Source organism: Salvia miltiorrhiza, chromosome 8 (genome assembly GCF_028751815.1).
Source record: "Salvia miltiorrhiza cultivar Shanhuang (shh) chromosome 8, IMPLAD_Smil_shh, whole genome shotgun sequence".
In the NCBI taxonomy this organism is placed as follows: Eukaryota; Viridiplantae; Streptophyta; class Magnoliopsida; order Lamiales; family Lamiaceae; genus Salvia; species Salvia miltiorrhiza.
The window spans coordinates 50,098,763-50,126,455 of NC_080394.1; the positions used below are offsets into that span (position 1 = coordinate 50,098,763).

Genomic DNA, 27,693 nt, shown 5'->3' on the forward strand with positions numbered 1-27,693 from the left:
ACCGAGCCATTTTCTATTTACTCCTCGTGGTCTTGGTGTTGATATCTACGGATTGAATTCTTATTTATTGCAAATGTTTTGTAGGACTGAATAGGACATCACGCTGATGGGTGGTTTCCCTCACTATGGGGTGGTTAAGGATGACTATCTATTGATAAAAGGTGGCTGTGTCGGGCCAAAGAAGCGTGTCGTAACTTTGAGGCAGTCGCTGTTGAAACAGACTTCTAGGGTTGCTTTGGAGGATATCAAGCTCAAGTTCATTGATACGTCCTCCAAATTTGGTCACGGCCGCTTCCAGACATCGGAGGAGAAAGCCAAGCTCTTTGGCAGACTCAAGGCTTGATTCAACATTCTCGTTTATTTGCTTGTATCATCTCAAGTGGATAGTGGATTCTTGTGCTTTCTCAGTTAAATTCGGAAATTTTGACCTATGGAATTTCTCTTGTTTTTCGTTGAGTTTTGTCAGTTATCTAAACTTCTTTGCTGAGTTTTGCGTTCGTGTTAATGAAAACCATCTCAATTTATATTCCTTCATAATTTGGTCAAGCGTTGTGAATCGTGACTGTACTAAGAGCATCTCCCATTGTGTCTTAAACGGTGGTCTCCATCTTAAGCACCTTCCCCTTCAATGCATACTTCTTATCTTTGTGTTAAAATCTCCACTTTCACCAAAATTTCAATTTCAACACTTTTATGCTAAAATATTTAATTTTCATTGAAATTAAAATTAAACATTGTATTAAAAATAAAAATTAGTACACAATTTTAATAATTAAAAAAATACATAATTTAAATATTACAAAAAAATTAAAAATCCTAATATTACAAAATTAAAAATTAGGTGAAAACTCAAAAAAAATTAAAAATTACTAGGATTTTTAAAAGAAAAAAGAACAAAAATTAAAAAAAAATTAAAACCCCTACCTACCCCCCTTTCCTTCCCATTTTTTCTTCTTTCTTCCCCACCCGACACCCCCCCCCCCCCCACCTTCTCTTTCCCTCATTTCCCCTGCAACTCTCTAGCGCATGCCCATGCCCGCCCCCCCCCCCCCCCCCCAAATCGTCCAGAGTCACAGCAACGTACCAGCGTCGCACCGCCGCGGTTCTCCAGCGCGCGGTGCAGCCGAAAATCCGGATCGATCCAAGGCGAAAACTCGAGCATTGGAGATGTTCTAAGATGAACTTGATGATTCGCATGCATATTCATACATTAGAAAAATAGTTACAAATTAGGAATATTTTAGTAATTTTGTTTTGCTCATATTTCTCATTTTCCCAGTTACATTGTTTTTCAGAATACATTATGATAAAATTGATACACAAAAACAATGAAAAAATTGATACTATAAGAATTGAATTAAGTGATCAAATTATACATCTTTTTCCCATAGTATTCATCCCACGTATTTCTCTGTCTCTTGAGATATTTTTACCGTGTTGCCATGCAGTAAAAAAATTATCTCATTTGGATTTAACTTAATCCAACTTTAGCAAGAAGATAGTACACAGTCGATGATATGCAACAATCTTATGAATTTGTGTGAGATATCTAAGAACTAAAGCAAAACATTCGAGGCGCAAATGCTACAAGAAGCCGCTTCGAGTAATATATACACATTTGAACTTTTACACCTTGCTCGAGCTCCATACGAGACTCTCTCTATCGAGGTAGAAGATGAAGGATAGTTTACAGAGGCCGCAACAATGGGTAGTCTTCCAGTAGCTCTCGCTCTGATAGAGTGTCGTCTTCATTTTGAGGGGTCCAAAGGACCTCGACAGCCTGGTCGGAGGCCAAGTTAGACAGACAAAAGGGAAGTAAGCATAAGTTGCAGTTTGGAAGAAAGGACTTTTTATTTCTTACCATTGTTCTACTTGATGGTATAGATGCCAGCTTTTGCAGAGCTTCTTTCAAGTCTTTGCTGTTGTTAATAGACGGCAGCTTGTGATCTCCTTCAGCAGCCACCAAGATTGTGATCTGAAATGTTTCCAATCTTATGCATAAGTAGCTAAGACGAAAGGGCCACGAAACAGTGAAAACTATGTGTACAGAAGTGTGCGTGTAGCTTCACACATAAAGCCGATAACATATCAGCTAAACCAAGTAAGCGAGTACTTACAACTATGTACTCATTGCTAAATCCACCTGCTCTCAGGACCGTCGAGCTTTGCCTTTTAATGTTGTTGACATTAACAAGTGTCTCCTCGTCAAACTTGCCGCGTTCTTCAATAGATAATTGGTTGAATTTTTTTTCCCCTTCTTCCATGCTTCTCTTTACATCAACCTGTGTTTTAGGAGGCCAACTTAAAAGAGTCCTATAAAATTATATATCGAAAAGGGATCTCGCATCTGAGGATCTGATTCACTTAACAAAACTTATGTTTGGATAGATAGCATTGGAATATCAAAATATGAAAAAGGCGTAGAGATGAATATAATATTGTGTACCATGTAACTTTGAAGATCCCTTGTTAATAAAGAATACTCACTCAGATTAATAAAACAAGGAGGCAACATTTTGTGACTTACTGATGAATAGCCAGAGATGCAATAATCAGGATGCCGAAGCAAAGCTAGTACTGTCTCTGCATCAAAAAAATAGATTATTAGCCACAGAAATTGTTGCCCTTCCTCCATCCCCAAAGAAAGTAGGTAGATATGAAATATGAAAAAATAAAATGAGAATTTGCAAATGTAGAATGTGGTCTCATACATGTTACGAGAAGTGACAAATAAGGAGAAAACAAATGAAAGAATCTGAGAGAGTATTATAGCATTGGAGCAACCAACAAGCGTGGTAACTCCCACTTTATTAAGAGATTGTCATGGTCATAAAGCTCTCCCACTGATTTATACCATTATATTTGTGGAGGCCCGGCTTAGTAATCACAGAAGGCTTACAGTATTGAGACCGAACCTGACAAACCAACTATGCACTAATCTTGCATGGACCTCTCTAATGAACCTGGCTAACATTATCCCCGTTACTGGATGAAATGTTCCAGTAGGTTACTCTCAGCTGGTTACTCTCTAATGAAGCTGGACTGGACCTCTCTAATGAAGCTGGTTACTCTCAGCTCATCCGACAGTTCGGATAACACTTAGATAGGTTGCTGCCAACATGAAATGTTCCTCATTGTGATGAAATTTTACTTTCATAACATCTCCTTAAGTTGTCAAAGAAAAATAGGTAATCTGTTATTAAGACTCTAAAAACTATGCTTGACGTGTGAGAGCCTTAATTCATGCTTGTTCCATTTTCTAGAATGAGTATTACAATGTTCACGAGTTGGGTTTAATTAAGAGTATTACCGCCTATTAAAATCTTAGTGGGAGGTCTAAAATATTTTGTACCTTCACATCTTTTTTGTTTTTATGTTTGCCTTCAAGAAAGTAGGCAAAAGAAATGCAATGTAGAGAGGGATCATATCATATTCAATTTAGTTTCGGCTCGTGACTGTGGGAGTACTCTTCACATCAAACTCTTACCTGTCAACACATAGTGTAGACCTTCGGAAGTGGATGTATCTGCAATTTCGGCAATCCGGTTCAGATCCTTCTGGAGCGATCTTCCTAAGCCCAATAGTCCGACCTTGAACATAGACATAGGGATACAAAGTTGTAACGAAACTACATGAATCAAGAAAGTATAAGACAAGAAAACAGTTGTTCTTATTCGAAAAAGGTTTTTATCAGCAGTGTTTCTTTCAAATTGTACTATGGCAGGAAAAGGTAATATTGAACCTTATAAAAGACTCACTCATTTGAAGTGTCTAGGACATAAGTTGACAGCCAAAAGCATAATTCAAAAAGCAATCACAAGCACTTAAGCTCACACTATTCCAACTCAATTGGTTGCTACTCTGAGGTGAAAATTGTGGTATGGCTAATTTTCTGAAACTATTTATATAGAAATCAAAGACGACTGGCAGTTATTTTGCTAATTCACTACACAATGAATAGCATCAATGGGCTGTGAGCAATCAATCTACTTCTTTTCCAGAAAAGGCAGCCAAATATCATAAAGATTAGGTATTAAAACAAAACAACAATTTCTCACGCAAACTAACTATACAACCACTTATCAGTTATCCAAATCACAGGAAACCCCATGGCTATATGTGATCAAACACAACATTCCACTTTCAGACACTATAATCCCTATGAAAACACCATCTCACGATCCACACCCCCTCAATCATTCGACAAAACCGAAATCACGCATCATACTTCGAGCTACAACCAGAACAAAGAACAGTAGACAGGCACAAAACCAGCACAGAAACATCATAGAAAACACAAACCTAATAATAAATCAAACAAATGATTTATATATACCTGCAGCTTGAGCACAGTAGTTTTGTCAGTAGCAGTGAGCACACTTCCCTGAGAACCCTCAGACAAGAAACCAGACACCAAAACGAATGCAACAAACGCGATCATAATAAGGGAAAAGCTGGAGCCGACACCGACGGCGGGGCCCACATAAACCCCACCAAACGGCGACGGCGCGTAATACGGCGCCGAAAACGAGAATCCGGAGCCCGCCCCCATCCGCGGCGTGCTGTAGCTCTGCGACGGCGCCGCCGACCGCGACGAGAACGACCTCCCGCCCATCCGCCCCCCGGAGGCCGCCAGCGCCGAATTGGGATCGTACATCAGCAGCAGCCCCACGACCACAGCAGCCGCCGCGGGTTTCCGCAGCGCCTTGAGCATATTCGCGATTGTTTCGGCCACGATTTCAGCTGGGTTTTGCTTGATTTCCAATTTCCCCAAGGCAATCTTGCCAACGCGTCGATCGGCGGTGAAGAAGCAATTGATGCTGAGTTTTTTCAAATTTTTGCGGAACTTGAGGTGATTGTGGGGCAGGTGGTTTTGGGTGGGCAATTGGGGAGAGTATTTCCATTTAAAGCTGGGTTCTTGCAAGAAAATGGTGGGGGCGGAGGCCATGGGTGATGCGAATTAATGAAACAGTAATTGGTGGAGATAGAGAGGGAATGGCGATGATAAGTGTAGAGTTGATTGATTGAAGCCAAGGGGCGCAATTGAAACCAGATAAAATTATGGTGGGAAATCAGCAGCAACCCAAATACTCCATGAAACTACCTAATTGGGACCCCACCGACTGTCTGGGTGGGTCTCATCATCGTCAACATTATTTCTCTTTTAAAATTCAGTATCTATGGTTAAAAAAAAAGATTAATTACCCTATAAAATATCGAATTTTCACTAATTTAATTTTACATCCAAATTTTAGTAGGTAACGCCGGTAATTATTAAACTTTCATTATATTGATTTTGCATACAAAATTTTAAAAGTTATGTGGTAATTACTAATTATAGAATACTTCAACTTTTATTACATTTTGATTCTGTATGACTAATTACACAATTTTCAATTTTCATCATATTGTGATTTTTGCGTACTAACTTTAAAAGGTGGTGCAGTAATTATCGAATTATTAGTTTAATTTGATTCATTCATGTTATGTCATAATCCAACCACTATTCCAAATTTGAAAATTATAGTACTCCCTCTGTCCCTAATGAAATGTCCTATTTCTTTTCGGCACGGAGAATTAAGAAATGTGTATAAAGTAGATAAAGTAAGTTGTTGGAAATTATTTAAATAGTAAGTATAGAGAGAGTGTGTATTGCCAAAAAAGGAAACAAGATATTTCGTTTGGGACAGCCCAAAAAGGAAAATAGGACATTTCATTTGGGACGGAGGAGAATATTATTCAGCTAGCTATGTTAGTAGTAATTTTGATCGGAATCTAGATTGATAGAAAAATTAAATTAGATCAATAGTTCGATAATTACCGCGCTACTTTTTAATGAATTTGATATGGCAAAATCAGAATGAATTTAATAAAAATTCAGAATTACCGCACCACTTTTAAAGTTTTTACATTATTTTTTAAAATTGTATGGAAAATTTGAATATGATAAAAGTTTAGTAATTATCACCATATTTTTTAAAGTTTGTATGAAAAATTAAAATTTGAATGACAATTGAATTAGCACAAGAAAATAGACAGACAGTTATAGATACTTCATTATATAGAAATAGTGCAATCGTCTTCTCCAATATTCACAAACTGACATACTCTCATCAACAAGAAACTGTTAATTTGGCTCTTAAAAAAACTGTTAAATAACCTCAATCAAAATGTTCCAAAGATTAAAAAATTAAAAAATATTGGGGAATTCAGAAGCAGCAGCATCACCAATCCACATTCTGATCAGAGCAGTAGTAGTAGTAGTTGAGATTCTGATCGATCGAAGAGCAGCCGGTGTAGGGCTGCGCCGCCGGCAGAGGTGGCAGCGGCTGCGGCGCGTAGTAGTAGTTGGGAAGCAGCGCCGGCAGAGGCGGCGGCGGCGCGTAGTAGTAGTTGGGCTGCGGGGCGAAAGCAGCAGCAGCAGCAGCAGAATTTGAAGCTTCCCGCTTCAAATAGTGAATCCTGGAGCGCACAATGTCCGCCTTGACGCGCAGCGACGCCGCCAATCCCCTCAATTGAGATTCATCCATGAAGCACAAGCAATCATCCCAGGCCGGATACTTGGCCTCCAGATTCTTCTTCCGCAGTTTGAGGAGATCCCCCTCGATTTGCTTCTGCCGCTCCTTGAAGAAATCGCCCAGCCCGTACGACCTCACGCCTCCCTGCAGATCCTTGCTCTTCGACTTGTACCCCTCGACGAGGTGCCGGATCTGCGCGTCGGAATCCCGCGGCCAGATTGAAGACGAATCGGTTGCCGGATCGTAGACGATCATGCAGGCGGAGACGTCGCAGAGAGTGGTCAGTTGGTGGAGCTTCTTCGCTAAACCTTCCTTTCTCTTCTTCAGTGTTTGGATTCTCAAATTCTCCTTCTCAATTAGTTCCATCTTCAGCTTCGCGCGCCCCATGATTATCTGCCTGCGAATTGAGGGAGAAGAAGATGAACGAACGATCACGGTAATGCCATATTTCTCCCTTTTCAATTGAAGAAAATAAATTATGCAAACACCTATTTTCAATTGAGTTTATAAAGAAAGCGATCAACGGTGATTAGGAATAGAACAACACAGCAATACATACCGATATGAAATCTTGAATGGCGGCAGTGGATCATCAAATTAAGAGCAGCAGCGGTGGCGCCGCTTGTTCAGCGGCGGCGTTGTGGCTGAGGAAGCAGTTAAAAGAGGGGGTAGAATCTGGTAGGGCACGGAGCAATAGATCGCGGGGTGATTATTTGATACGTCGCGGGAGTAGGAGTACTATAAATAAGCACAAGATCGGAACGTTGGGATTTTCGCACGAGGTGAAAAAGGAAATCTCCTTCTTTCTTTTTTTCAAAAAAAAAAAAACAAAAATCTAACGGAACCTATATATTTTTATGAATATATATTTATTATTTTATTTAAATTGCTAATTTGTTGAATTGGTTTTAATTGAAATAATTTTTTTATTACTTTAAAGAGTTTATTAATTTATCAAATTTTGTTTTAAAAACGAATGACTATTAGTCAATCGTTATTAAGCTTGCATTTTTCAATAGAGTTCATAGAAAATATTGCATGAAGTTTTTTGGCTTTCAAACGACTTTTTTCTTCATTTTGGTGATGGGTAGCCCTTTTTAGTTTACCGAAAGTTTTCTTAATAAAAGTAAATTAATTAATAAATTTCGATAGAATGACTTTTAGACACGCATTTTAAAAAACATTTTTTAAAAAATAAACAGAATAATAGGAGTATCAAAATTTGGGCTTGGAGATATGATTTTAAATTATACTATTAAGAGAAACTATTAAAAAAATTACAAATTCGCACTCATGAATAAACATTGAAAATTCTAGATATCTCATCAAATATGTTTGCTTTAAGAACAAGTTTCCAAGATATTTCTGAATTAATTGTGGGGAAATTACATTTCGAAAACTCAAAAAGTAATAAATTTCCATATAGAGAGAGAGAGAGGTTTAGATGTGAAATCTCCCATTTTAAGGAAAGAAAAGCTTTGGGGGTTTATCCCTAATTTAAAATTAGCGCATAATTTATTTCTTCTTCCTCTTTTGACAAAGTCTACCATTCATTTACAGTCCATCGCTACACACGAAAGAAAGAAAGGTCTAATTTTTCTTATCAATTCACAAGCAGCTTAGAGAGAGAGAGAGAAGAGATGAAACACATTTTCAAGAAGCTTCATCACCACCCCAATCGTTCCAACGAGACCCCTCAACAGCCGCCGCCGCCGCCTCAGTCTCCGCCCTGCGCCGATAATCGCACTGCCTCCTCTTCTCCCGTCGCCCGCTTCAACCACCGCTGTCTCAGCCGCTCACAGTAGTGGCGGTGCTGCCAGCGAGGGTAACAATAGCGTGCAGCACCACGCGCAGCAGGATTATTACGCCTCCGAGGAGGAGTACCAGGTCCAATTGGCGCTAGCTCTGAGCGTGTCGTCGTCTGGCCCGGACTCGGCTCTGATTGACCCGGACAAAGCGCCGATCCGCAGCGCGGATAACGGCGAGGCCGCCGCAGGATTTGTTGTCCCGCCGCTACTGGGTTAGTTCGGTTTACTTGTTGTTGACCCTAATTAGTTGATTGCGCTCTTGAAAATATGTGGCGAATTTGATAATCCGGATGGAGAACATTTTGAGCATTGAAGCGTTTAATCATCATGTTAATCTAATTTAATAATTGACCAGTTTTTGCTTTCAGTTGGGGGCATATTTGCTCAATTTGTGCTTCGTTGTTCTTAATTTTCCTTCTTTGTGGATGATTTTTCATCATGCTGCATGTATACAGATTAGCTTCGTATTAGTGTATACTGTTTAAGGTGGTTATTTTTGTTTGTTTTTTTGTTTTGATGCAGTGGGTTGGAAGAGGTTAATTGTAGTAATAGTATAATTTTTCTAGGCTACTTAGTTTCTAAATTTTCTCAGCCCTAATTGATGCCTGTGAATAGAAGATGTAGTAAGCAAAGGGTTAGTTTTTATCCCGACCTTTACAAATATATCAGTTTTATACTTGACCTTTAAAATATTTTCAAATCTATCCCCGAAGTAAATTTCCGGCTCCAAATTGGTGATATGGCATGCCAAAAGCTTATGCGCAAATTCTCTTCCAAAAAACTTTCAAAATTACTGTTTCCTAGTACTTCTTCGGCATGCCATGTCACCAATCTGGCATCAAGTCCAGGGATGGATTTGAAAATATTCTAAAAGGTCAGGTACAAAATTAATATTTTGTGAAGGTCAGGATAGATTTGAAAAAACTCTGGAAGGTCAGGATAGAAACTATAGCTAACCCGTAAGCAAATAACTTTTGAACAATTTTAGTTCCCAAGTCGTGGCAACTTGCGTTGTAGCTTAAGGTGTTTTGGTATGCCAAAAACTTGGTGTGCTTGTGTGTTCTCTTCCCATTTGTTGATGAATATATCTTTCTTTTAGAAAATCTGGTCTTCCGTGCCATAATAAGATGTTCAATAAATATCTGCATATGCAGATACGAGGGACAGCTTCAACAAAAAGAATTTTTTGAATAGATTAATATGTGGAAATGCTAGCAATATAACATTCTTCGAACAATAAGTGCAATCTTAGTAATGCCAAGTGACAATTTATGCTTTGAATAAGGTTTGTCGGCCTCAACTTGGAGCACATCATTGGCTAATACAAGGTCTTTGCCCAGATCCTATAGATGTTCAATTGCTTTGTTTCATAATCTGTAGTATGTTTGGCAAACTGAACTTCATTTTTGTGATGTCAACTTTTGTTTGTTTCATCTCCTTGACAGAATTTTGGTGTCCTCGACTTTGAGGAGAGAGTGGTGGATGGGTTCTATGATGTATATAATCTATCTTCTGATCCAGCATCTCGAGGGAACATGCCTTCTCTTACAGATCTTGAAAGCGATACTGGGGCCTCTGATTATGAGGTTGTCATAGTAAACAGAAAAATAGACCCTGCTCTGGAGGAGCTGATGCAGATAGCACACTGCATTGTATTAGACTGCCCTACATCTGAAATCACACTGCTCATACAGAGACTGGCTGAACTTGTTACAGAGCACCTAGGTGGTCCTGTACGTGATGCGAATATCATCTTGGCTAAATGGATTGAAAGAAGTATGAAGTTGAGAACATCTCTCCACACCAGTGTGCTGCCTATTGGATCCTTAAGAGTTGGCCTTTCGCGGCACCGAGCATTGCTTTTCAAGGCAAGATGAATTTCTTGAGTATTATTTTACTCTTTTTTATTTTATTTTGAGGGGGTATTATTTTACTCTTTTATTCTCTGTTTTGTGCATATCATGACAAGTAAACCTCCTGGCAGTACATAAGTCATAAGTGACATGTGGTGCATACCCATTGCATAGGTAGATGAAGTATTGTTGATTATTTAAGAAAAATCCTCTAGGTGCTTTTTTTAGCCTTAAAAAGAAGGGTTTTCCTTTCCTTCTTTGTAGGTGAACTTAAACACTGATTCATGGTTTAGAATTTTTTAACTCTGGTGTTAAAGCCTAAAGGAGAAGTATTGCTTCAGAAAGGCAGGAGTGTGAAACCTTAGAATTTGTCTAAAATGACTCAACATCAAGAAGCTATGAACATTTAACCCCCAACATATTGTTCTAGAATTCTTAAATGAAATGCCTGCTCTTAGAACAAATAAGGATATCACTCAGGACTGAGTAATCAAGATGTCAGATTTGAGGTGAAAATGATGTGCCAAAGTAGTTTGGTGACAGGACTACTTGCTTGGGGTTTGCGGGATCTAGGAACAGAAAATGCTGGTGAAGATACGAGAGATTTATAGAGGCATGTGATGGAGGAACTGCCAGGCCAAAGGTTCTAACACAAGGTCATATACTGGCTCCCTTGAGGCATTTTTGTCGGGAAAACATTAAAGGTTGACACTGAAAAGCCACATCCTTTTCTTTCTAGAACAATTACAGCTTTTATCAAGGATACCTTTACTTGATAGTATCTTTTCTAAGGAATCATTTTTCTATTCATCTGTCAGGCAGTTATAGTTTTGTATTCCCATATGGCTTCACCAAGGTCTCAGCAAGAGAGTTATAATGTGTGGAGTTGCAAGATTGTACTTGAGGCTGTTTTTATATTTGACTGGATGGGGATTTTCCGAAGCTGGAGGTTTAAACACAAATCTCACCGAACATTTTCTAGATAAGGACATGATAAGCCTTCGTGGGGAAGTCAAAGGTAGGCTATAAATCTTAATTAACTACTAACTGGAGCAGACCAACCTTAATTTGAACTGCCAGATACTTTCTTTGAAACCTATAGTCTTTCCCACATTCAGTGAAAATGTGATCCATGACGCAAGCGAGTACCATGAAGTCTGGCTGTTTGGGATTCCCTTGTAACAAAATGTGGAACAATCATTGTCAATGCATCCCAGTTGTAACAACTTGGGTTGTAAGTGTGGGAATTAGCAAAAGGATTTCCTTTCTTCCAGAGTTTGACTGGGAACCTTTTTGTCCTGGATTTAGCTATGGCAGATTAGGTTTCTTTTCCTCTCAAATAATGGATTCTTTGTTCTTGTTGGAAGTGCTCAAGGCCCTTTATTATGCTATTAACTGATATCAGATTATGCTGCATTTGAGCTGTTCCATTATTTATTTATTTTTTTGGATGCAGGCGTTAGCTGATAGTGTTGGAATACCTTGCAGATTAGTGAAGGGTAGTCATTACACTGGTGTTGAGGATGATGCTGTTAATGTTATAAAGCTACAGGATGATAGGTAAGAGACCAAATATAACTTTATTTCAGATAATGGTTCTTTTGTTCAAAACCTGATTGGATGAGATAAATCTTGTCTTCCATTGTTTATGTTGAAGAGCATTATATGGAACAGAGAAACATTTGTTGTGATAATTTAAATAACTGAAACCAAATTGTATATAGTGAACCTGTGGCTGTAGATGCCTCTTCGTGTTTCTCAAGTCAGAAAATCTTGAAAAAATTGTGGTGTGCCCATTCTCTTTCTTTTAATTTAGAAAGACCCAGCCCTTACTCGTTGGGCCTAAACAGGCTCCAGGTTAATCTGTTCAGTCAAAATGGTTTAGGAAAATTGTGAACCTAACCCTGTGGTGTTGTAGCTAAATGGGCCACTATTGGACTATGAATCAAACAAGTCAAATTGCATATTTAAGATTAGTGTGTGATGAAAGCATCATTGTAGTTTTCTCCCTTCAGTTTATAAATTTAAAACATTTAAATATCAAAATAATTAAGTTTCAAATTTAAAAGGTTAATCTATATAAATCAAGCAAAGAACATAAAAAATACCAAACAACTAGTAAGAATCTATTCGTATAATACTATTATTGAAGACATTTGAGAATTAACCTTATGGCTCGTTTGGTACGGGTGATTAGGGTGTATAATATACCTATGACTCTCTAATATCTTGTTTGGCAAGAAGTAATACGAAACATGCGGCCCTTTATAAATTAAAAGCCCGAAAAATATTATACTGATTTGAGGGATTCTGTATACCACCTACGGAGGTGGTATACGTAATACAAATCTTAATTATAACTATTATTAACTTAATATAATCTTAATACCTCATACCAAACAACATATTGTAATTCACAGATATTTTAATACCAAACATGATATTAATATGATATATAGTAAAAGACATTCCAGTTAAACATATCACACTTTATCCCATACCGCTAACCAAACGAGCCCTTAATGTATCACTAAAACCTTGTAATCAGTTAAGTTGAATCGTGTACTGTGATAACGGGCTAGCCGGCTAGCTAATCTATGGTTTCCTGGAAGTTCTTAACAAGTTCCTGTCTGAACTGTTCTGTTCACTTTAAATGGGCTGAGACAATTATGAAACTAACCCTAGAAGTCTCAGGTTACTTGGGCCAGCTCATCGGGGCACAGCCAGTTTAACCTCTGTAAGTGTTAACTATGTTTAGATGGGTTGAATTCTTGTTTCTGGGAATATGATACTTACTTTATTTCATAGTCTTATATACCACACTTCCTTGGAATAAGTTTGAGGTTGGAATCTTATGTACTCACTCCTGGGGGCTGCTTCCTTTTTGAATTATAATGCTCGAGTAACAGGAAGTTGAATGTGTGTTGTTGCTGTGGGCGTGCACCTTGGTGTTCCCATTGATTTATCTATTTAGAAACTGAAATCCTTCCCAGTGAGGAAAGATTGACTTGAGATTCTGTTTGATGCTCGACTTTTTTCTCGATTTCCTAAGAGTGGAGAAATAATGATTATATTTCCTTTGGGTAGACCGTAGATCAAGTCAGGATGATGAGATTGTTGTGGTGCCTATGATGCTGATATTAATTTTGTGGCTGAGTTGGAGTCATTGAAGTGCCAAGACATGGAATTAATTATGCTCATGTTACGGGAAAGTCACCTGGATTATTTGTAGTTTCTTCAGTTACTTCTCTGTTAAAGAAATTTCTACTCTTAATTGTCTGCTAAAGAACCACAATTATAGTTAGATATCCTTCTTGAAGCTCGCCTGGAATAGCTTTTACCATCTCATTTCATGGAATTTGTTTTAGCCACTTACTACTCTCCTAGACATGCTGATGTGCTCTGCATACTTTATGTCAATTATCCTATACTTTCTTGTTCCGTATCACTTGAAGTAAATCATTTCTCTGGTGCAGTGAGTGCTTGGTTGATCTCATGGGAGCTCCTGGGACACTAATTCCTGCCGATGCTCTTAGTGGAAGGGATACTCCTTTGAAGCCGTACAGTACACAGCCAAGTAGGCTTCCCAGTGCAGACCCCAGAGTTTCATCAGCTCAGCCTGGTCATTCTTTGGGTGGATATAATTTACCTTTCGGTGCTACATCTTGGAAGCCAGAAGCACTTCTGTCAGATGCTAGTGCTAATGATGGAGTAGGGACTTCCTGGACTTCATGACAATGTGCCTTCTGCTAATCAGGGCAATGGTGCATCACAGGGAATCGGAAGTTCATTATATAAAGGGGGGCGTGGACCCAATTTAGCAAGTGATGGGGCCAGGATAAATGTAAATGTTGTTCCATACAGCCCAAAAACTACTGAAGACCCAAAAAATCTTTTTGCTGATCTTAATCCCTTCCAAATAAAAGGTTCTGGCAAAACTGTGGTACAGAATGATCTTCCAAATGAAGCTGGAAAAATGCAATTTTCAAAGAATAATATTATCACTGGCCGCCCTCCTTCACCTTTGATGTGGAAAAATCGTCATGCGTGGAATGAGGTCCCTAAGGAAAACGAATCTGGTTTTCTAGAGGGATCATTTGGGAAGAACAATACAGTATCTAATAAAGGGAATGCGCCATCAGTCGTTTCCGGAAGTTCAAAACCACCAGCCAAAGCCTCTAAATTTCCTGAAAAACCTATTAATAATTCTACAGATAGACGTGACGGTTCATATAATAAAAACTTTACGTTACCATCTGGTGAAAGTGGACATGGTCAATTGCCTCCGGGGAAAGATTTCATGTTGAATAATAGTGAAACATATCTGAAGGGGGATTCGGAAATCATTAAGAAGAAAGAACCTAAACTAGAAGACAATGGGAATGTCATCACCAGGTTGCATGAGGACAAGAAAAATATGCCCGACAGGTTAAGCATGGGAAATATGAAAATGACGGGAAATGAAGGTGCTAGCCATTTACTCAATCTTGGTGGTAATTATGCTGATACAGAGATTGATGATGTTGGTGAATGTGAAATCGTCTGGGAAGATCTTGTCCTTGGTGAAAGGATTGGACTAGGTATTATAGTTACCGGCTTTTGTTATCGCTTTTTATCTGCTGAAACATTCTTTAGTTTTAAATGTCTTGAAATCTTTCTTTGTTCTCATGATCTGACCTGTTGTTGCACATCCTGAAACTGTAATAAACTGTAATCACTATCTTCATGCTTAAGTACTGGCTACATTTGTCTTCTCTTTTTTGTGTTGCTTTATTATCTGTTAAGTTCTGTAGGTGTCCTTCATAATTTCTCTCGTATTTACAATTTTTTTCTATTCACATTGTACTACCTTCTCCAGGTTCCTATGGAGAGGTCTACCATGCTGATTGGAATGGCACTGTAAGTGTTCTATATCATTTTGAACTTTTCCAATTATTAAGAACATATTGGAGTCATATCCCCATTTAGATCTGATAAGAACCGAACAGGTTTTTAAGGGCATAGCAACACTGTTACCTTATTTGCATGATAAATAACCCTTGCTTGTTAAGACCTGATTAAGCATTGTAAATACATGGCCCCTGTTGAGATAAGTGAAGAGCAATATGCTCCACTGTTTTGTAAAACCACACTTTGGCATTTATAGGTCTCTCTAATAGTGTGGGTATAGCTGGGTGGAATTTATGCATCCATCCATTTTGATACTTTTATTAATAGTTTTCTGGTTGGTAGATATACTGCCATGCTTAATTTGGTTTGAAGTTTCAAATTGATGACATGTCCTTTTATTTTACTCGAACAACACGGTCATGTCATTTTTTAAACATATTGAACCCTAACTCTGAATTGTTTGGTTAATAGGAAGTTGCTGTGAAGAAGTTTCTTGACCAGGATTTCTCAGGTGCTGCATTGGACGAGTTCAAGAGAGAAGTAAGGACCTGCTTTCCTTGCCTGTAAACTTCAATTTTACACCCCCCACAATAACCATAAAAAGTTGTGAAGAAAATCTAGAAGACCTCAAAATTATCTTGTATCTAGGTGTAACTAATTACTGAGTTATATTGAGTCTACAACAATTTCAACATCATGATTGGCAATATTGCATTTGCCCGTGCATGTCTTATTCCTCAATGGTTTGACATGAAAGGACATGGTAAACTTCCATAGAGTTAACAATTGGTTATGTTACCAAGTCACCTTTCTGTTTGCTGCTGTCCTCTGAGTTTCTGCTTAGAACTCTGTGTAATAACAATCGTGTGCTATATTACTTCAGAAAATGTGGCTTTGGTATTTTAATTTATTTTTTCCTCAAAGAGAGATTAATCACTTCTTCTTATTCCAGGTACGGATAATGCGTAGGTTACGCCATCCAAACATAGTTCTTTTTATGGGGGCAGTAACTCGCCCACCAAACCTTTCCATCATAACTGAATTTCTGCCTCGGTATGTTACTTCACAACTGTAGTTGTTTTTTCCTATTCATTAGTCTTTTAAAGAAGCTTGTATATTTACTGAGTGGTCTTAGACATCTTGTAATTGACTTGCTTGATGTCATCTTCAAGTAAGTTTTCCCTCCTTATTTACTTAATTCGGCATGTAGTTATGCTTAAGCATTTATCCATTAAGGATCATGTATTCTTGTAATCATTTCAGTGGACCTCAGTCGTTCCTATGTCATTGTTTGTTTTCCAGTGGAAGCTTGTACCGGATCATTCACCGCCCTCATTGTCAAATTGATGAAAAGATGAGAATTAAAATGGCCCTGGATGTGGTATGGATGTCGAACTTGGATATGTTTCTCACGTAGTTTTCCTATTTTTATTAATACAAATGTTTGGAGGTCATATTGTAGGCTAAAGGCATGAACTGCTTACACACAAGCATGCCGACAATTGTCCACCGCGATTTAAAATCTCCCAATCTCTTAGTGGATAATAACTGGAATGTGAAGGTATACCATAAACTCATCTCGAGTTTTATGAATTCAGTTAAGGTCATGAATTTATGTCTACTATTTTTTGTTACAAACGTAAAGGTATGGATAGATATTTAGCTATTTTAGTGCCTGAGTTTTAGTTGTCTATCAAATGTGATGCAGGTGGGTGATTTCGGACTGTCACGCTTGAAGCATAATACATTTTTGTCTTCTAAGTCTACTGCAGGGACGGTGAGTTCATTTTAGCTACTGCAGAACTAATTATGCCTTTTTCAGCAATCAACGTAAATATGTGATATTTGTTGTTCTTTATTTAACATTTTTCTGTTTATGTATTTATTGACTTTTTTGGGGGGAAGCCCGAGTGGATGGCTCCAGAAGTTCTTCGAAATGAGCCTTCAAATGAAAAGTAAGTGTGCTTATATAGCCTTTCTACCTTTGCAATCATATCCAATATGTGAATTCCTATGCTGCTGCTTTGGTGTCGTCTGGTTCTATTCCCCTTTCGTCCAATGAAATGTTTAAATTCATCTTGGAATGATTTTGGAAAAGCTTTTGACAAGTTTGAAAAAGTACCTGCACTAATCATCATTAAATATGTGGCTTTTGTGGCCTAATGGCCCTAGAAGCAAAATCTTGAATCACGTTGTGAATTCTGACAGGTGTGACGTATATAGCTTCGGTATTATTCTATGGGAACTTGCAACACTCAAATTGCCTTGGAGCGGAATGAACCCTATGCAAGTTGTAGGTGCAGTCGGTTTCCAGAACCGCCGTCTTGATATCCCAAAAGATGTCGATCCTCGGGTTGGAAGGATTATATGGGAATGTTGGCAGACGTACGTGTGAATCTTTCATTATGTTTATCGCTTAATCCTTGTTCACGTACTAATTTTCCACCCGGCCTGATGCCAGGGATCCAAATTTGCGACCCTCTTTCGACCAGCTGTGTGTGGCGCTAAAGCCTTTGCAGCGGCTCATGGTTTCTTCACATGTAGAGCAATCAACTTCATCTCTGCCACAAGAGATCCCAGTAAATTCTACACCTTGAGACTTCTTTCATTTCTGCAAGTGTGAAAAGTATAGCAAAATGATGTTTCCCTATTGAAGTGAATGGGATTTTGATCTGTAAATCTATGAATTGTGTCAACTGTACTGCATTCTTGTATAGTCAAACATAAGTCTTTTTGGCCCTCCAAAAAAAAACAAAACAAAACAAAAAACATTAGTCTTTTTCCCAAAAGGCCTAACTTCACTTGTAATGTATATATTGGTCATTTTGTTCTCGTTTAATATATTTTCTTCAATATTTGGTGCTTGCGGTCTTATAATTTCTGAGTCATACACTTCACTATCTTAAGCTGATGTGCAAATCCAAAAAAAATTACTCAAACTTAATTGATTTCACGATTATTTTTCCTTGAAATTATTCAGATTCAGAAAAATTACTTTACTAATTTTTTGTTTCAAGATTTGGCCCAATTTAGAACATGTTTCGTTACTTTCAAAATTACTATTTTACCCATTTACCCTCTCCAAATTTGCATTTCGTTTATACAAAATGTTGTAACAAAATGTGTGGCTAATTATGTTGACAATACAAAATAGAAGACAAATAATTTCTTATTCAACTATACATAATAAATACAATCACTTAGTCATTACATAGAAAAGATGTTCGATTATACAAACTTCAAAACAGTGATGAACAATGGAAGAAGAACAAGCCAAGGATGGCATGCATATATACTATATATATCAAATAAGCCAAATTAAAAGTATAGTATATGTATAGATACAATTCCTTAAATAAATCTAAGATCTTTGTTGCATTCGTGGGCCACCAATTATTTGAGCAGTTTGTAAATGATGGCCTGGGAAATTTAGAGTTTATTTCTAAGTTGAACAAACGACAACAAAATGAGTTAGTGTATATATATATATATGACCGAAAATCAAAGCAAAAGGGTAAAATTTGAGGTTTTGTTTAGTTAGTTTTGTTTTGATTATTATGAGAAGCATTAGTCTGGTTAAGCCTCGCCGCCGCGGCGACTGAGGCCGCTACGCCACCCGGCCGGGTGCAAAGGTTGGGATCGTTCCTCAGCTCAGCGCCGATCACTCCCTCCGCGTCTCTGCGCGTCACCGGCTTGTCCGATGGTAGTTTTGAACTCGCATCCTACATATGCACTATATTTAGTACGAATAGCTTGTTTTACGTCCCTAACTTTAAGCAAAAAAATGTCTTTAACTTGACTTCTCTATTCAAAATTCCTAAACTTAATTTTAGCGTTTTTCAATAAAATGTCCTGTTATATGAAATCCGTTGACGGGATGATGAGTCATCTTGCCGGATTCTTAGGTGAATTTTTTTTCCACCTCTCTCAATAAAATGACATCATTTCACCTACGAATCCGATGAGGTGAATCATCATTCCGTCGTCAGATTCATGCAGCGAAACACGAGATTGAGACGGACCGAAAGAATTTCTCCAAGCTTGGTTTTGTCCTCATCTCTAGGCAATCGAGCGTTGCGAGTGGCGGCGGATTGAGCCGCGGCCGCAACGCCGCCGGGCACGATATTGGTACGGCCAGTTGCCCTGACCTCGGCGGCCTGTATAGCGGCGGCGTCGCTATAGTCGACGGGCCGATGGCCCGCCGTGAGAGCAGTAGCTTCGAGTGCTTCACCGATGGTGATTTCCCCTCGCTGCTCTGTCCGTGACCCTAGTGGGCTTGATTGGATCTCCTTGATCCCCTTCATCAACAAACATTTATAATTTTATATACAAAAATTCAAGGAAAAATAAAATAAAAAATACAACCTAAATATATATACCTGAACGCCGACGGGTTCCTTCTGGCTAGCGACGGCATTACTATGAGGGTTGGTAGGAGTGGAGGAGCCTGAGGTGTTTTGTGCTTGTACATGGCTGGCTGCTTCTTGAGCATTCAATTCCCTAATTGTATCTTGAACATGTTTCACTGGTTGTTCTTGGCTCATATTTTCAAGTTTGATTTTGATTGTTCAAAATTTGAAGAGATCTATATTTGTGGATATGTACATATATATAAACATTGCATGGGTGCATGTACAAGTTGGTTATATAGGCTGTTTGTTTGAGGTAGGAAAACAGCCAACTATGAATAGCCATTTTAGTTGTTTTTGGTGGGAAATGAAGGAGAGAGTGTGGGGCCCAAAAATTCTATGGAAATCAATAATCTTGGGACTTGGTCTTGGGAAGAATAGAATAGAATGGAACTAGCTAGCTACAATTTTTTTCCTTAAATCACTAACTTTTTCGTGGAAATTAAATACATATAGCTCTCTTTCCACTAGATAAATTCGAAGTTAGACTTATAATTTTTTCTGTTCTTTCATTACATGAGATTGTATGGTCACAATCATTTTTTAAATTATTTTATTGCATGTTCCTCTCCAAATTAAGATTGACAGTGCAAATTATCATACTGTAATTTTGTTTTGATTTGGGCTTGTTTGGGGATTGTGCTCCAAATATATCATGAATCAACATGTAAATATAAAATTATTATATTTTGTAGATAATTTGTTGATTATGTATATATGTTGCAATGTTCTAAATTGGGTTTTCAATACATATCCTTTTGAAAAATAAATATTCTTATTTGTCAAACTCACTAGAAAATGCAAGGTCTTTTGCTTATATAACCTTCACTAGATTTCCTCAACAGCATTAAATATTTTTATATAAAGTACTAGTACGTCAACTCGTGCGATGCACGATAAACATCAAAATAAAATAATATTTAAATAAATAAACAAATATATATATATATATCGGTTAAGTGCATAAACTATCACTAACTTTGCCCGAATTTCATTTTTCCCATAATTTTAAAAAATTCCATTTTTTTATCACAGATTGAATTAGTCGTTCATTTTTCCCACGATTTTTTGCTTCCCTCAGATTGGAGATGACGTGGCGCTGATGTGGCTCGCCGACACACGCCACACACGTTCCACCCGGAGATAGAAAAAATTGAGTTTTTTTATTACACCAAATATCACGAACTTTGCCCGAATTTCATTTTTCCCATAATTTTTCATTTTTTTTTTCATTCTTCCCCTAATTCCTCTCTACCTTACTAAGTATTTTTTTTTTTCATTCTTCACTCATCCACGCACCCAGAATCCCATAAATCCTTTCTTCAAAGTAAAATTATACAAGAGCAATCATCCAAAAGCAATAAAATATCATCAAAGCCTTGATATTAGAGTTTACAAAATAGCTCAATCAAAAAGACTTATCAGTAGCTCAATCAAAAATTTCATCCAAGCGTTAATTACATTAGTTTCTCCAATAACATTACTTCCACAACTACTTCACTTGGCTTTCTTGAGTTGGTAACTCTTTTGTGGTTGATGCTCGATCACTTGTATTTTCAGACCTTCCAGCACCTCTAGGTCCTCCACCTCTTGGTCTACCCCTTTGTCTAGGCGGCACAAAGTTCACACTATTTGCATCACCCACATGAAATCCCTAAAACAAAACAAACAATTAAGGAATATGTTCAAAGTAGTTCAAGATCTTATTCAACCAAAGCATTGTATAGTACTCACATGCAAATATATGTTTCCAGTTACTTCACTTTGTAGTACACCAACTCCACTTCTAGCTAGTGATCTCTCCTTCCTAATCTGAGTTGTGGATGATGAAGATCCACCAACTGTTGCAGCTGACCTTGTTGCTTCTGTTCTTTCGGATGAAGAAGTGATTGGATTTTTTCTCGGTCTCCCTCTCTTTCCCTATATAAATTCATATGAATAAGTGAGTGGATATTATTAGTTAAGAAATAAAGATGTTGTTGTGTTTGTAATATTATAAAAAGTAGATCACTTACAGGAACCTTTTGTGGCTTCTTTACCGCTTCATTCTTGCAACTCCTTGCATTGTGGCCTACTTGGAAGCACTTCCGACATGTCATTCTCACACCTAACTTCATCCCCTCAATCTCATCTCTATCCCTTTTCCTTTTTTTCTTTGGCCTTCCTGGAATAACTCAAACCTCAGGTGGCTTGACTGGCAATCCCACAACTTTAGGCCACATCTTCTCACCATTTATGGGTTCCATCCCATATTTATATGCTCTCAAATACTTATCAATGCTATAACATTCATGAACATAAGCATGTGCTTCTTCTTTCATGAAATTAATAGCTGATAAAGCATGAACACAAGGAATCCCAGTGATATCCCAGAGTTTACAAGTGCATGACTTATCCCCCAATGTCACTATGAATCTATCATCAAAATGTTGGACCTCAAATTTACCACCTAGTCCAGGATGAGCACAACATAATCTAGAGTCGTATTTGGCTTTCTCTAGTTTTTTCTTGATGTTCGGACACAATTTATCCCCCACTTTCATATTCTCAACAGACTCCAAAATCTTGTATTGTCTCTCTCTCAATGCAACTCGTATGTATTCTAACATGTTAATAATGTGCTTTTTCCTTGCCTTAAAAATATAACCATTAAATGTCTCACTGACATTATTATCCACCATATCACTATTACAATGAGTAGATACAAATACCTTGCAGAATCTGTGGTGATCTCTCTCCATGAAGTCATCATATGCTGCTTGGTTTTCTTGCCTCATCTTTTCAACTGCTGCATCAAACTCCTCTCTATAAGTACTTCTAACTGCCCTCCAAAAGATATTCTTTAATGTCGCACCCTTGAATTACTTTTTCCAATTGCAATACACATGCCGAGCACAATTCCTGTGCTCAGCAAATGGGGCCAGCTCCTTAACTGCATTTTGCAAGCCCTGTACAAGGAGATTTCATAACAGAATTTCAGATTTTCTCATAATCTGCCTTAGTAACAGATTTCAGACTTCTAGTTGTAATTTGCAGATTTCAAATTTAATTCATAAAATGTGAGGTATAGAGTAATCAGTTACTTTTTTCATAACCTTTAATTCAGTGAATCAAATATAATAATCGCACACATACCATAAGGTCTATTGCAAAAGGATCAACAAAATAGAAAAGTAATCATAAACGGCTACTTGAGAATTGAGATGGGTTAGAAGATAAAGATATAGCAAAACGCATTCCAAAAATAAATAGCGGAAAACGACCAAAATGCAAATAAATGCATGCATGCATATAAACTACCACAACACCAACTATTAGGTAATTAAGCTTCTAAATGCTAGCTAAAAGTTAAACTACCTTCTCAAGAGCTTTCTCATTCCCCTTCATCGGTGCATCTATGTCGTCCTCCTCAAAATACGCCTCCTTGTTACCCTCATTGACATAGATCTCTAAGAACTTACATTGCGGTGACAAGTATTGCATCAAAAACATAACATTTTTATCATCAATAATATGGTGGAAATCATGTGTTTTAGGTATCTTAAATTCCAAAGAACCCCAACTTTTATACCCTAACTTGAAGACTTCATCCTCTAAGTCTAAGTAACCAAACTTGTCAGGATCAAATCCTGATAAAACAGCAACCTCACCCCCAACATAGCAGCAAACAGATTTTCCTAATTTCATAAACTTACCACCATGATGCATGTACATTCCAAACATGTCACTGCAATGACAAATTACAAAACTTTAAGGAAGGACGATATAAGACATATCCATCAGTACAACTTAGATAATGAAGTATGATATTTAGCAACAAACAACAATCCCAACATAAAGATATGAACACCAACTTAAAGATATGCTATATTCGTGAAATACTAACTTAATGTGAGCCTCTACATACATACATACTATTGTTCACAACACACCAATAAATTTGAGAATTTAAAGCCTGTTAAAATTCTTCCCAAAATCACACACACATGAGTATCAAACGCTACGCTCTACTTATGTATTTCAAAGTTAGCAAAAAAAAAAGGTATATCACATAAAGCAATTTATGTAAATCTATACAGTGAAATGGATTGAGAAACCTCCAGAACTCAATTCACTTAAAAAGAAAAAGAACCAAAGAGAAGGTGTGTGTATATATTTATACAATTTCAAACCCTGGCTCTCTTCTTCGAGCGGTTCTCGATCAAAGGCGCGGTGGTCTTGTCGTAGAGAAGAGGGGTGGCGTGCAGCGGTTGGGGCGGCGACTGGCGACGTCGCGGCGTGGAGAGAAGGGGGTGGCATGCAGCGGTTGGGCCGGCGACTGGCGACGCCTCGGCGTGGAGAAGAGGGGTGGCGTGCAGCGGTTGGGGCGGCGACTGGCGACGTCGCGGCGTGGAGAGAAGGGGGTGGCATGCAGCGGTTGGGGCGGCGACTGGCGACGCCTCGGCGTGGAGAAGAGGGGTGGCGTGCAGCGGTTGGGGCGGCAACTGGAGACGCCACGACGTGGAGAGAAGAGGGGTTGCGTGCAACGGTTAAGGCGGCGACTGGCGACGCCACGGCATGGAGAGAAGAGGGGTGGCGTGAAGCAGATTTTGGTGAAGAAGACAGCGAGAGCGATTTTTTTCTAATTGATATTAGGGTCTTTTTTGTGTGATTTTGTTATTTGAGTAATTTTAAATTAATATATATTCCACATCAATATTATGTGTAAATTTAAATTCACATCAGTGCCACGTCAACTTTCCGATCACCGGAGCTAAAAATCGTTGGAAAAATGAACGACTAATTCAATCTATGATAACAAAATGGATTTTTTTAAAATTATGGGGAAAATGAAATTCGGGCAAAGTTGGTGATATTTGGTGCAATTAACTTTTTTGGCGCCGTTGCCAGGGACTGATTAGAAGTTACTTTAATATTTCCGATAGGACTTTATAGTAATTCAGGTTTTTGTTTATTTTCGTTTTTTCTGTTCAAATTTATAAGTGGTGATTCTGTAGGTTGCGCATGAACACAAGATCTCATGGTAATCATCTTTTCGAGTTTGATCCTGAAATCAACGCTACTTTGCGCAATCTCAAGAAGCAAAAGAATCAAGCTGAGTCAGATACGATGGCTACCCCTGAGCAAATTCAAATTCGAGCTCTGCAAGATCAAATACAAAAGCTACTTGATGAAAAGGCGGCTGCAGAGGCTCAGAAGCAACCCGCTATTAATGAGGCGTTCATACCGCAGTATGTATACCATGAACCCCCACGAGTTAATGTTAACAATTTTGAGCTGAAAATGAGTTTGATCACAATGGTCCAACAGAGTCAATATGGTGGACATGCGAGTGAAGACCCTAATGACATTATCCGTCTTCGTCTTTTCCCTTTCTCATTGCGGGATAAGGCGAAGTCGTGGTATCATACATTGCAGATGGGAGAGAATACCGTGTGGGAGGATTTGGCTCATGCGTTCCTACGCAAGTTTCATCCGCCTGACCTTACTTTGAAATTGAAGATGGACATCGTGCAGTTTCAGCAGTATGAGGAAGAAAAGCTATCGGATACTTGGGAGCGGTATCAGGAAAAGCTCAGAAAGTGCTCGAGCCATGGATTTGATGAAGGCATGCTCGTGATCATGTTCTACAATGCCTGTGGGGAACGTACACGGATGCATATGGATACAGCTGCAGGTGGCTCTCTACTCCAGAAAGGCAGTTCTGAAGCATGGAGCATTATTGATAGTATGGCTTCTACGAGCTACCGATGGCCATCAGAGAGAATGCAATTGAAAAAGGTTGCAGCTGCTTCCAGTTCTGATCCTATAGCAGCAATGGTTACACAACAAGCAGCAATGGTTACACAACAGGCAGCGATTTCTGTACAACTGGCAGAGTTGCATGAGAAGTTCAGTGGATTGACTGTTGGACATCCTGAACAAGCTGTGAAAGACCCATCGAGCATGGAAGACATTAATTTTATTAATGGTAGAAACTATGGGAATTTCCAGCGAGGACAACCAGGAATGTATAGCAGAGGTCAGCAATATTAGTCGGGTCAGCAGCAGTTCCAACTAGGAGGACGCCCGCATCCGAATCTATCCTATGGCAACCCAAACAATGTTGTGCAACCTCCACCAGAATTCTCTATTTCTAGTGGGGGAGTGATAAATGAACCAAAGAAAGATTCCATGGAAGACATGATGAAGCAGATGTTGATGAAGATAACTGGGATGGAGACAAATGTGGGGAATAAAATATCTAGTATAGAAAGTAATTTTTTAGCACTTTCCAAACAGGTGCATATGTTAGAGAATCAAGTTGGTCAGATGGCCAACCAAGCAGCTGCGCAGGACAAGCCGGGCCAATTTCCAAGCAACACTACTGCCAATCCTAGGGGCCAATGCAATGCTATTTTCGATGGCACTCTGTCTCCAAAAGATAGGAGGATGAGCAAGGAGAACGAACAACCAAGTGAGGAACCATACAAGGCTCCTGTTCCACTTAGGGAATACATCCCAAAGGTTTCATTCCCCCGTAGGCTGATGAAGAGGGAGGTGCTTGAAGAGCAATGTAATGTGAAGCCGAGCAAAAAGGTGGATGCCAAGGAAATCAAGCTGGAGATCTCTCATTGCAAGAATGAGAAAAAAGTTGCCAATTCCGAGAAGACAGAGCATAGACGTATAGTGGATGAGCTAGAGAGACTACTTGAAGAATCGGACCAGCGTGCACAGCCTCAAACTCTCTCAAAATTGCAGGATCCCAAGGAGAAAGAAGAAAAAACAATTGTTCACACCAAGAAGATGGGGGATGAGGATGAGAAAATCCCGCAGGCGAAAGCTGTGTGCACTGAGCTGCCAATGAAGCTACTTTCAAAGAAGAAAGATCTGGGTAGCTTCACCATTGAGTGCGAGATTGGAGGAGAGCTCTTTCCCGAGGCTCTTTGTGATTTAGGGGCTAATGTCAATGTGATGCCCATCTTTATTTTCAAACGGTTGGGAATTGGAGATCTCAAGCCGACCTCGATGGAGATTCAGATGGCGGTTAGATCAAGAGTGAAGCCGAGAGAAAAGCTTGAAGACATCTTTGTGAAGGTTGACAAGCTTGTCTTCCTTACGGATTTCTTGGTCCTCGATATTCCTGAAGATGCAAATCCGCTGTTGATTCTTGGTCGATCATTCTTAGCTACGGGGCGAGCTATGATAGATGTGCCAAATGGAAGCATTATCTTTCACGCAGCTGATGCGCATGAGTCCTCTGTCTCTGTTCGTGTTAGGCGGTCTGTCACGCCCGCTGCGTTTGATGTTCATTGAGGCCATGAGGTATCGTCGAGCTCTAGACGTTAAATTAAGCACTTGTTGGGAGGTAACCCAACCGTTTTTTTTTTGTTTTATTTTCCTTTCGTTAAGTTTCTTTTTGTTTCTTTGTTTTCTTCGTTTCGGGGTATTAGTGCAGTGTTGAGCTTGAAAGATGCGGGAACTCGCGCCTTATTCATACCACCACCATGGAGCATAAATTTTCTGTAAGTAGTGACACACATATCATCATCCCTCCAAACTTATTTTCGAACTTATGTTCTGTAATAAGTTTGGGGGAAGGGATGAGAGTAGAATGTGTCTCACTTTTATCTTTTTGTTGGCTTTATTGTTTTATCCTGCTTGGTTGGTGATGTGTGTTTGTTTTGTTTTTGAGTTGATTAATGCTCCATTAGATTTCTGGTAAGATGCCAATGATGATTTCTGTGAAAAAAATTTGAAGTTTGATTTTCTTTGATGATTTAAGCATAATTGGAACTAATTTGCATAATTCTAGAGTGATTTTAACCTTGACTTTTAGACGTTGAATAAACCTGTGAGATTTTGAGCCATAGCTGTTTATCATACACAGTTTATTCTTTATTGTGAGTTTTGTCATGCATGTGGCGATCTTCTAGAACTTGTCATGGTTTCTGTGTTGAGGTTGCTGTTGTGCCCAGGATTAGGAGATGATTTTAGGCCATCTTTTGTTAGCCACATTTTTTTCCCAAACACTGTCCTTAACGAAAAATTATCCTTTGTTATCTACTTTGAGCCTATTTAGCTTTTATTCTTTAGTCGGATGATAAGGGTGATGTAGTATATGGGAATCGTTGTGTGGTGAATATCATAGTGGGTTGTGAAAAAGAAGGGATGATATTGTGCTACTATTTACTCTTATAAGCTCTAGAAAGTTGTGAAAAGAAAAGTGAAAAAA

At 38.6% G+C, this 27,693-nt stretch overlaps 3 protein-coding genes and 1 pseudogene across 3 annotated transcripts; 1 reads left to right on the plus strand and 3 right to left on the minus strand.

The window, feature by feature from the left end:
- Window positions 1-1,448: 1,448 nt before the first annotated feature.
- On the minus strand, window positions 1,449-5,133 carry LOC130998875 (uncharacterized). The gene is made up of 6 exons (XM_057924298.1): window positions 4,337-5,133; window positions 3,488-3,590; window positions 2,528-2,583; window positions 2,118-2,282; window positions 1,862-1,975; window positions 1,449-1,780 (listed from the first exon to the last, which is right to left on the minus strand). Exons 1-6 carry the CDS (start codon window positions 4,946-4,948, stop codon window positions 1,688-1,690), a joined length of 1,143 nt encoding a protein of 380 aa, XP_057780281.1. The 5' UTR covers window positions 4,949-5,133; the 3' UTR covers window positions 1,449-1,687.
- A 910-nt stretch (window positions 5,134-6,043) lies between these two features.
- Window positions 6,044-7,310, minus strand: LOC130998877 (agamous-like MADS-box protein AGL82). The gene is made up of 2 exons (XM_057924299.1): window positions 7,078-7,310; window positions 6,044-6,915 (listed from the first exon to the last, which is right to left on the minus strand). Exon 2 carries the CDS (start codon window positions 6,903-6,905, stop codon window positions 6,225-6,227), a length of 681 nt encoding a protein of 226 aa, XP_057780282.1. The 5' UTR covers window positions 6,906-6,915; window positions 7,078-7,310; the 3' UTR covers window positions 6,044-6,224.
- Window positions 7,311-7,978: 668 nt separating this feature from the next.
- On the plus strand, window positions 7,979-17,924 carry LOC130998876 (serine/threonine-protein kinase EDR1-like; annotated as a pseudogene).
- Window positions 17,925-18,220: 296 nt separating this feature from the next.
- On the minus strand, window positions 18,221-19,694 carry LOC130998878 (late embryogenesis abundant protein 47-like). Its single transcript, XM_057924301.1, has 3 exons — window positions 19,449-19,694; window positions 19,092-19,367; window positions 18,221-18,791 (listed from the first exon to the last, which is right to left on the minus strand). Exons 1-3 carry the CDS (start codon window positions 19,611-19,613, stop codon window positions 18,603-18,605), a joined length of 630 nt encoding a protein of 209 aa, XP_057780284.1. The 5' UTR covers window positions 19,614-19,694; the 3' UTR covers window positions 18,221-18,602.
- Between the last annotated feature and the right edge of the window lie 7,999 nt (window positions 19,695-27,693).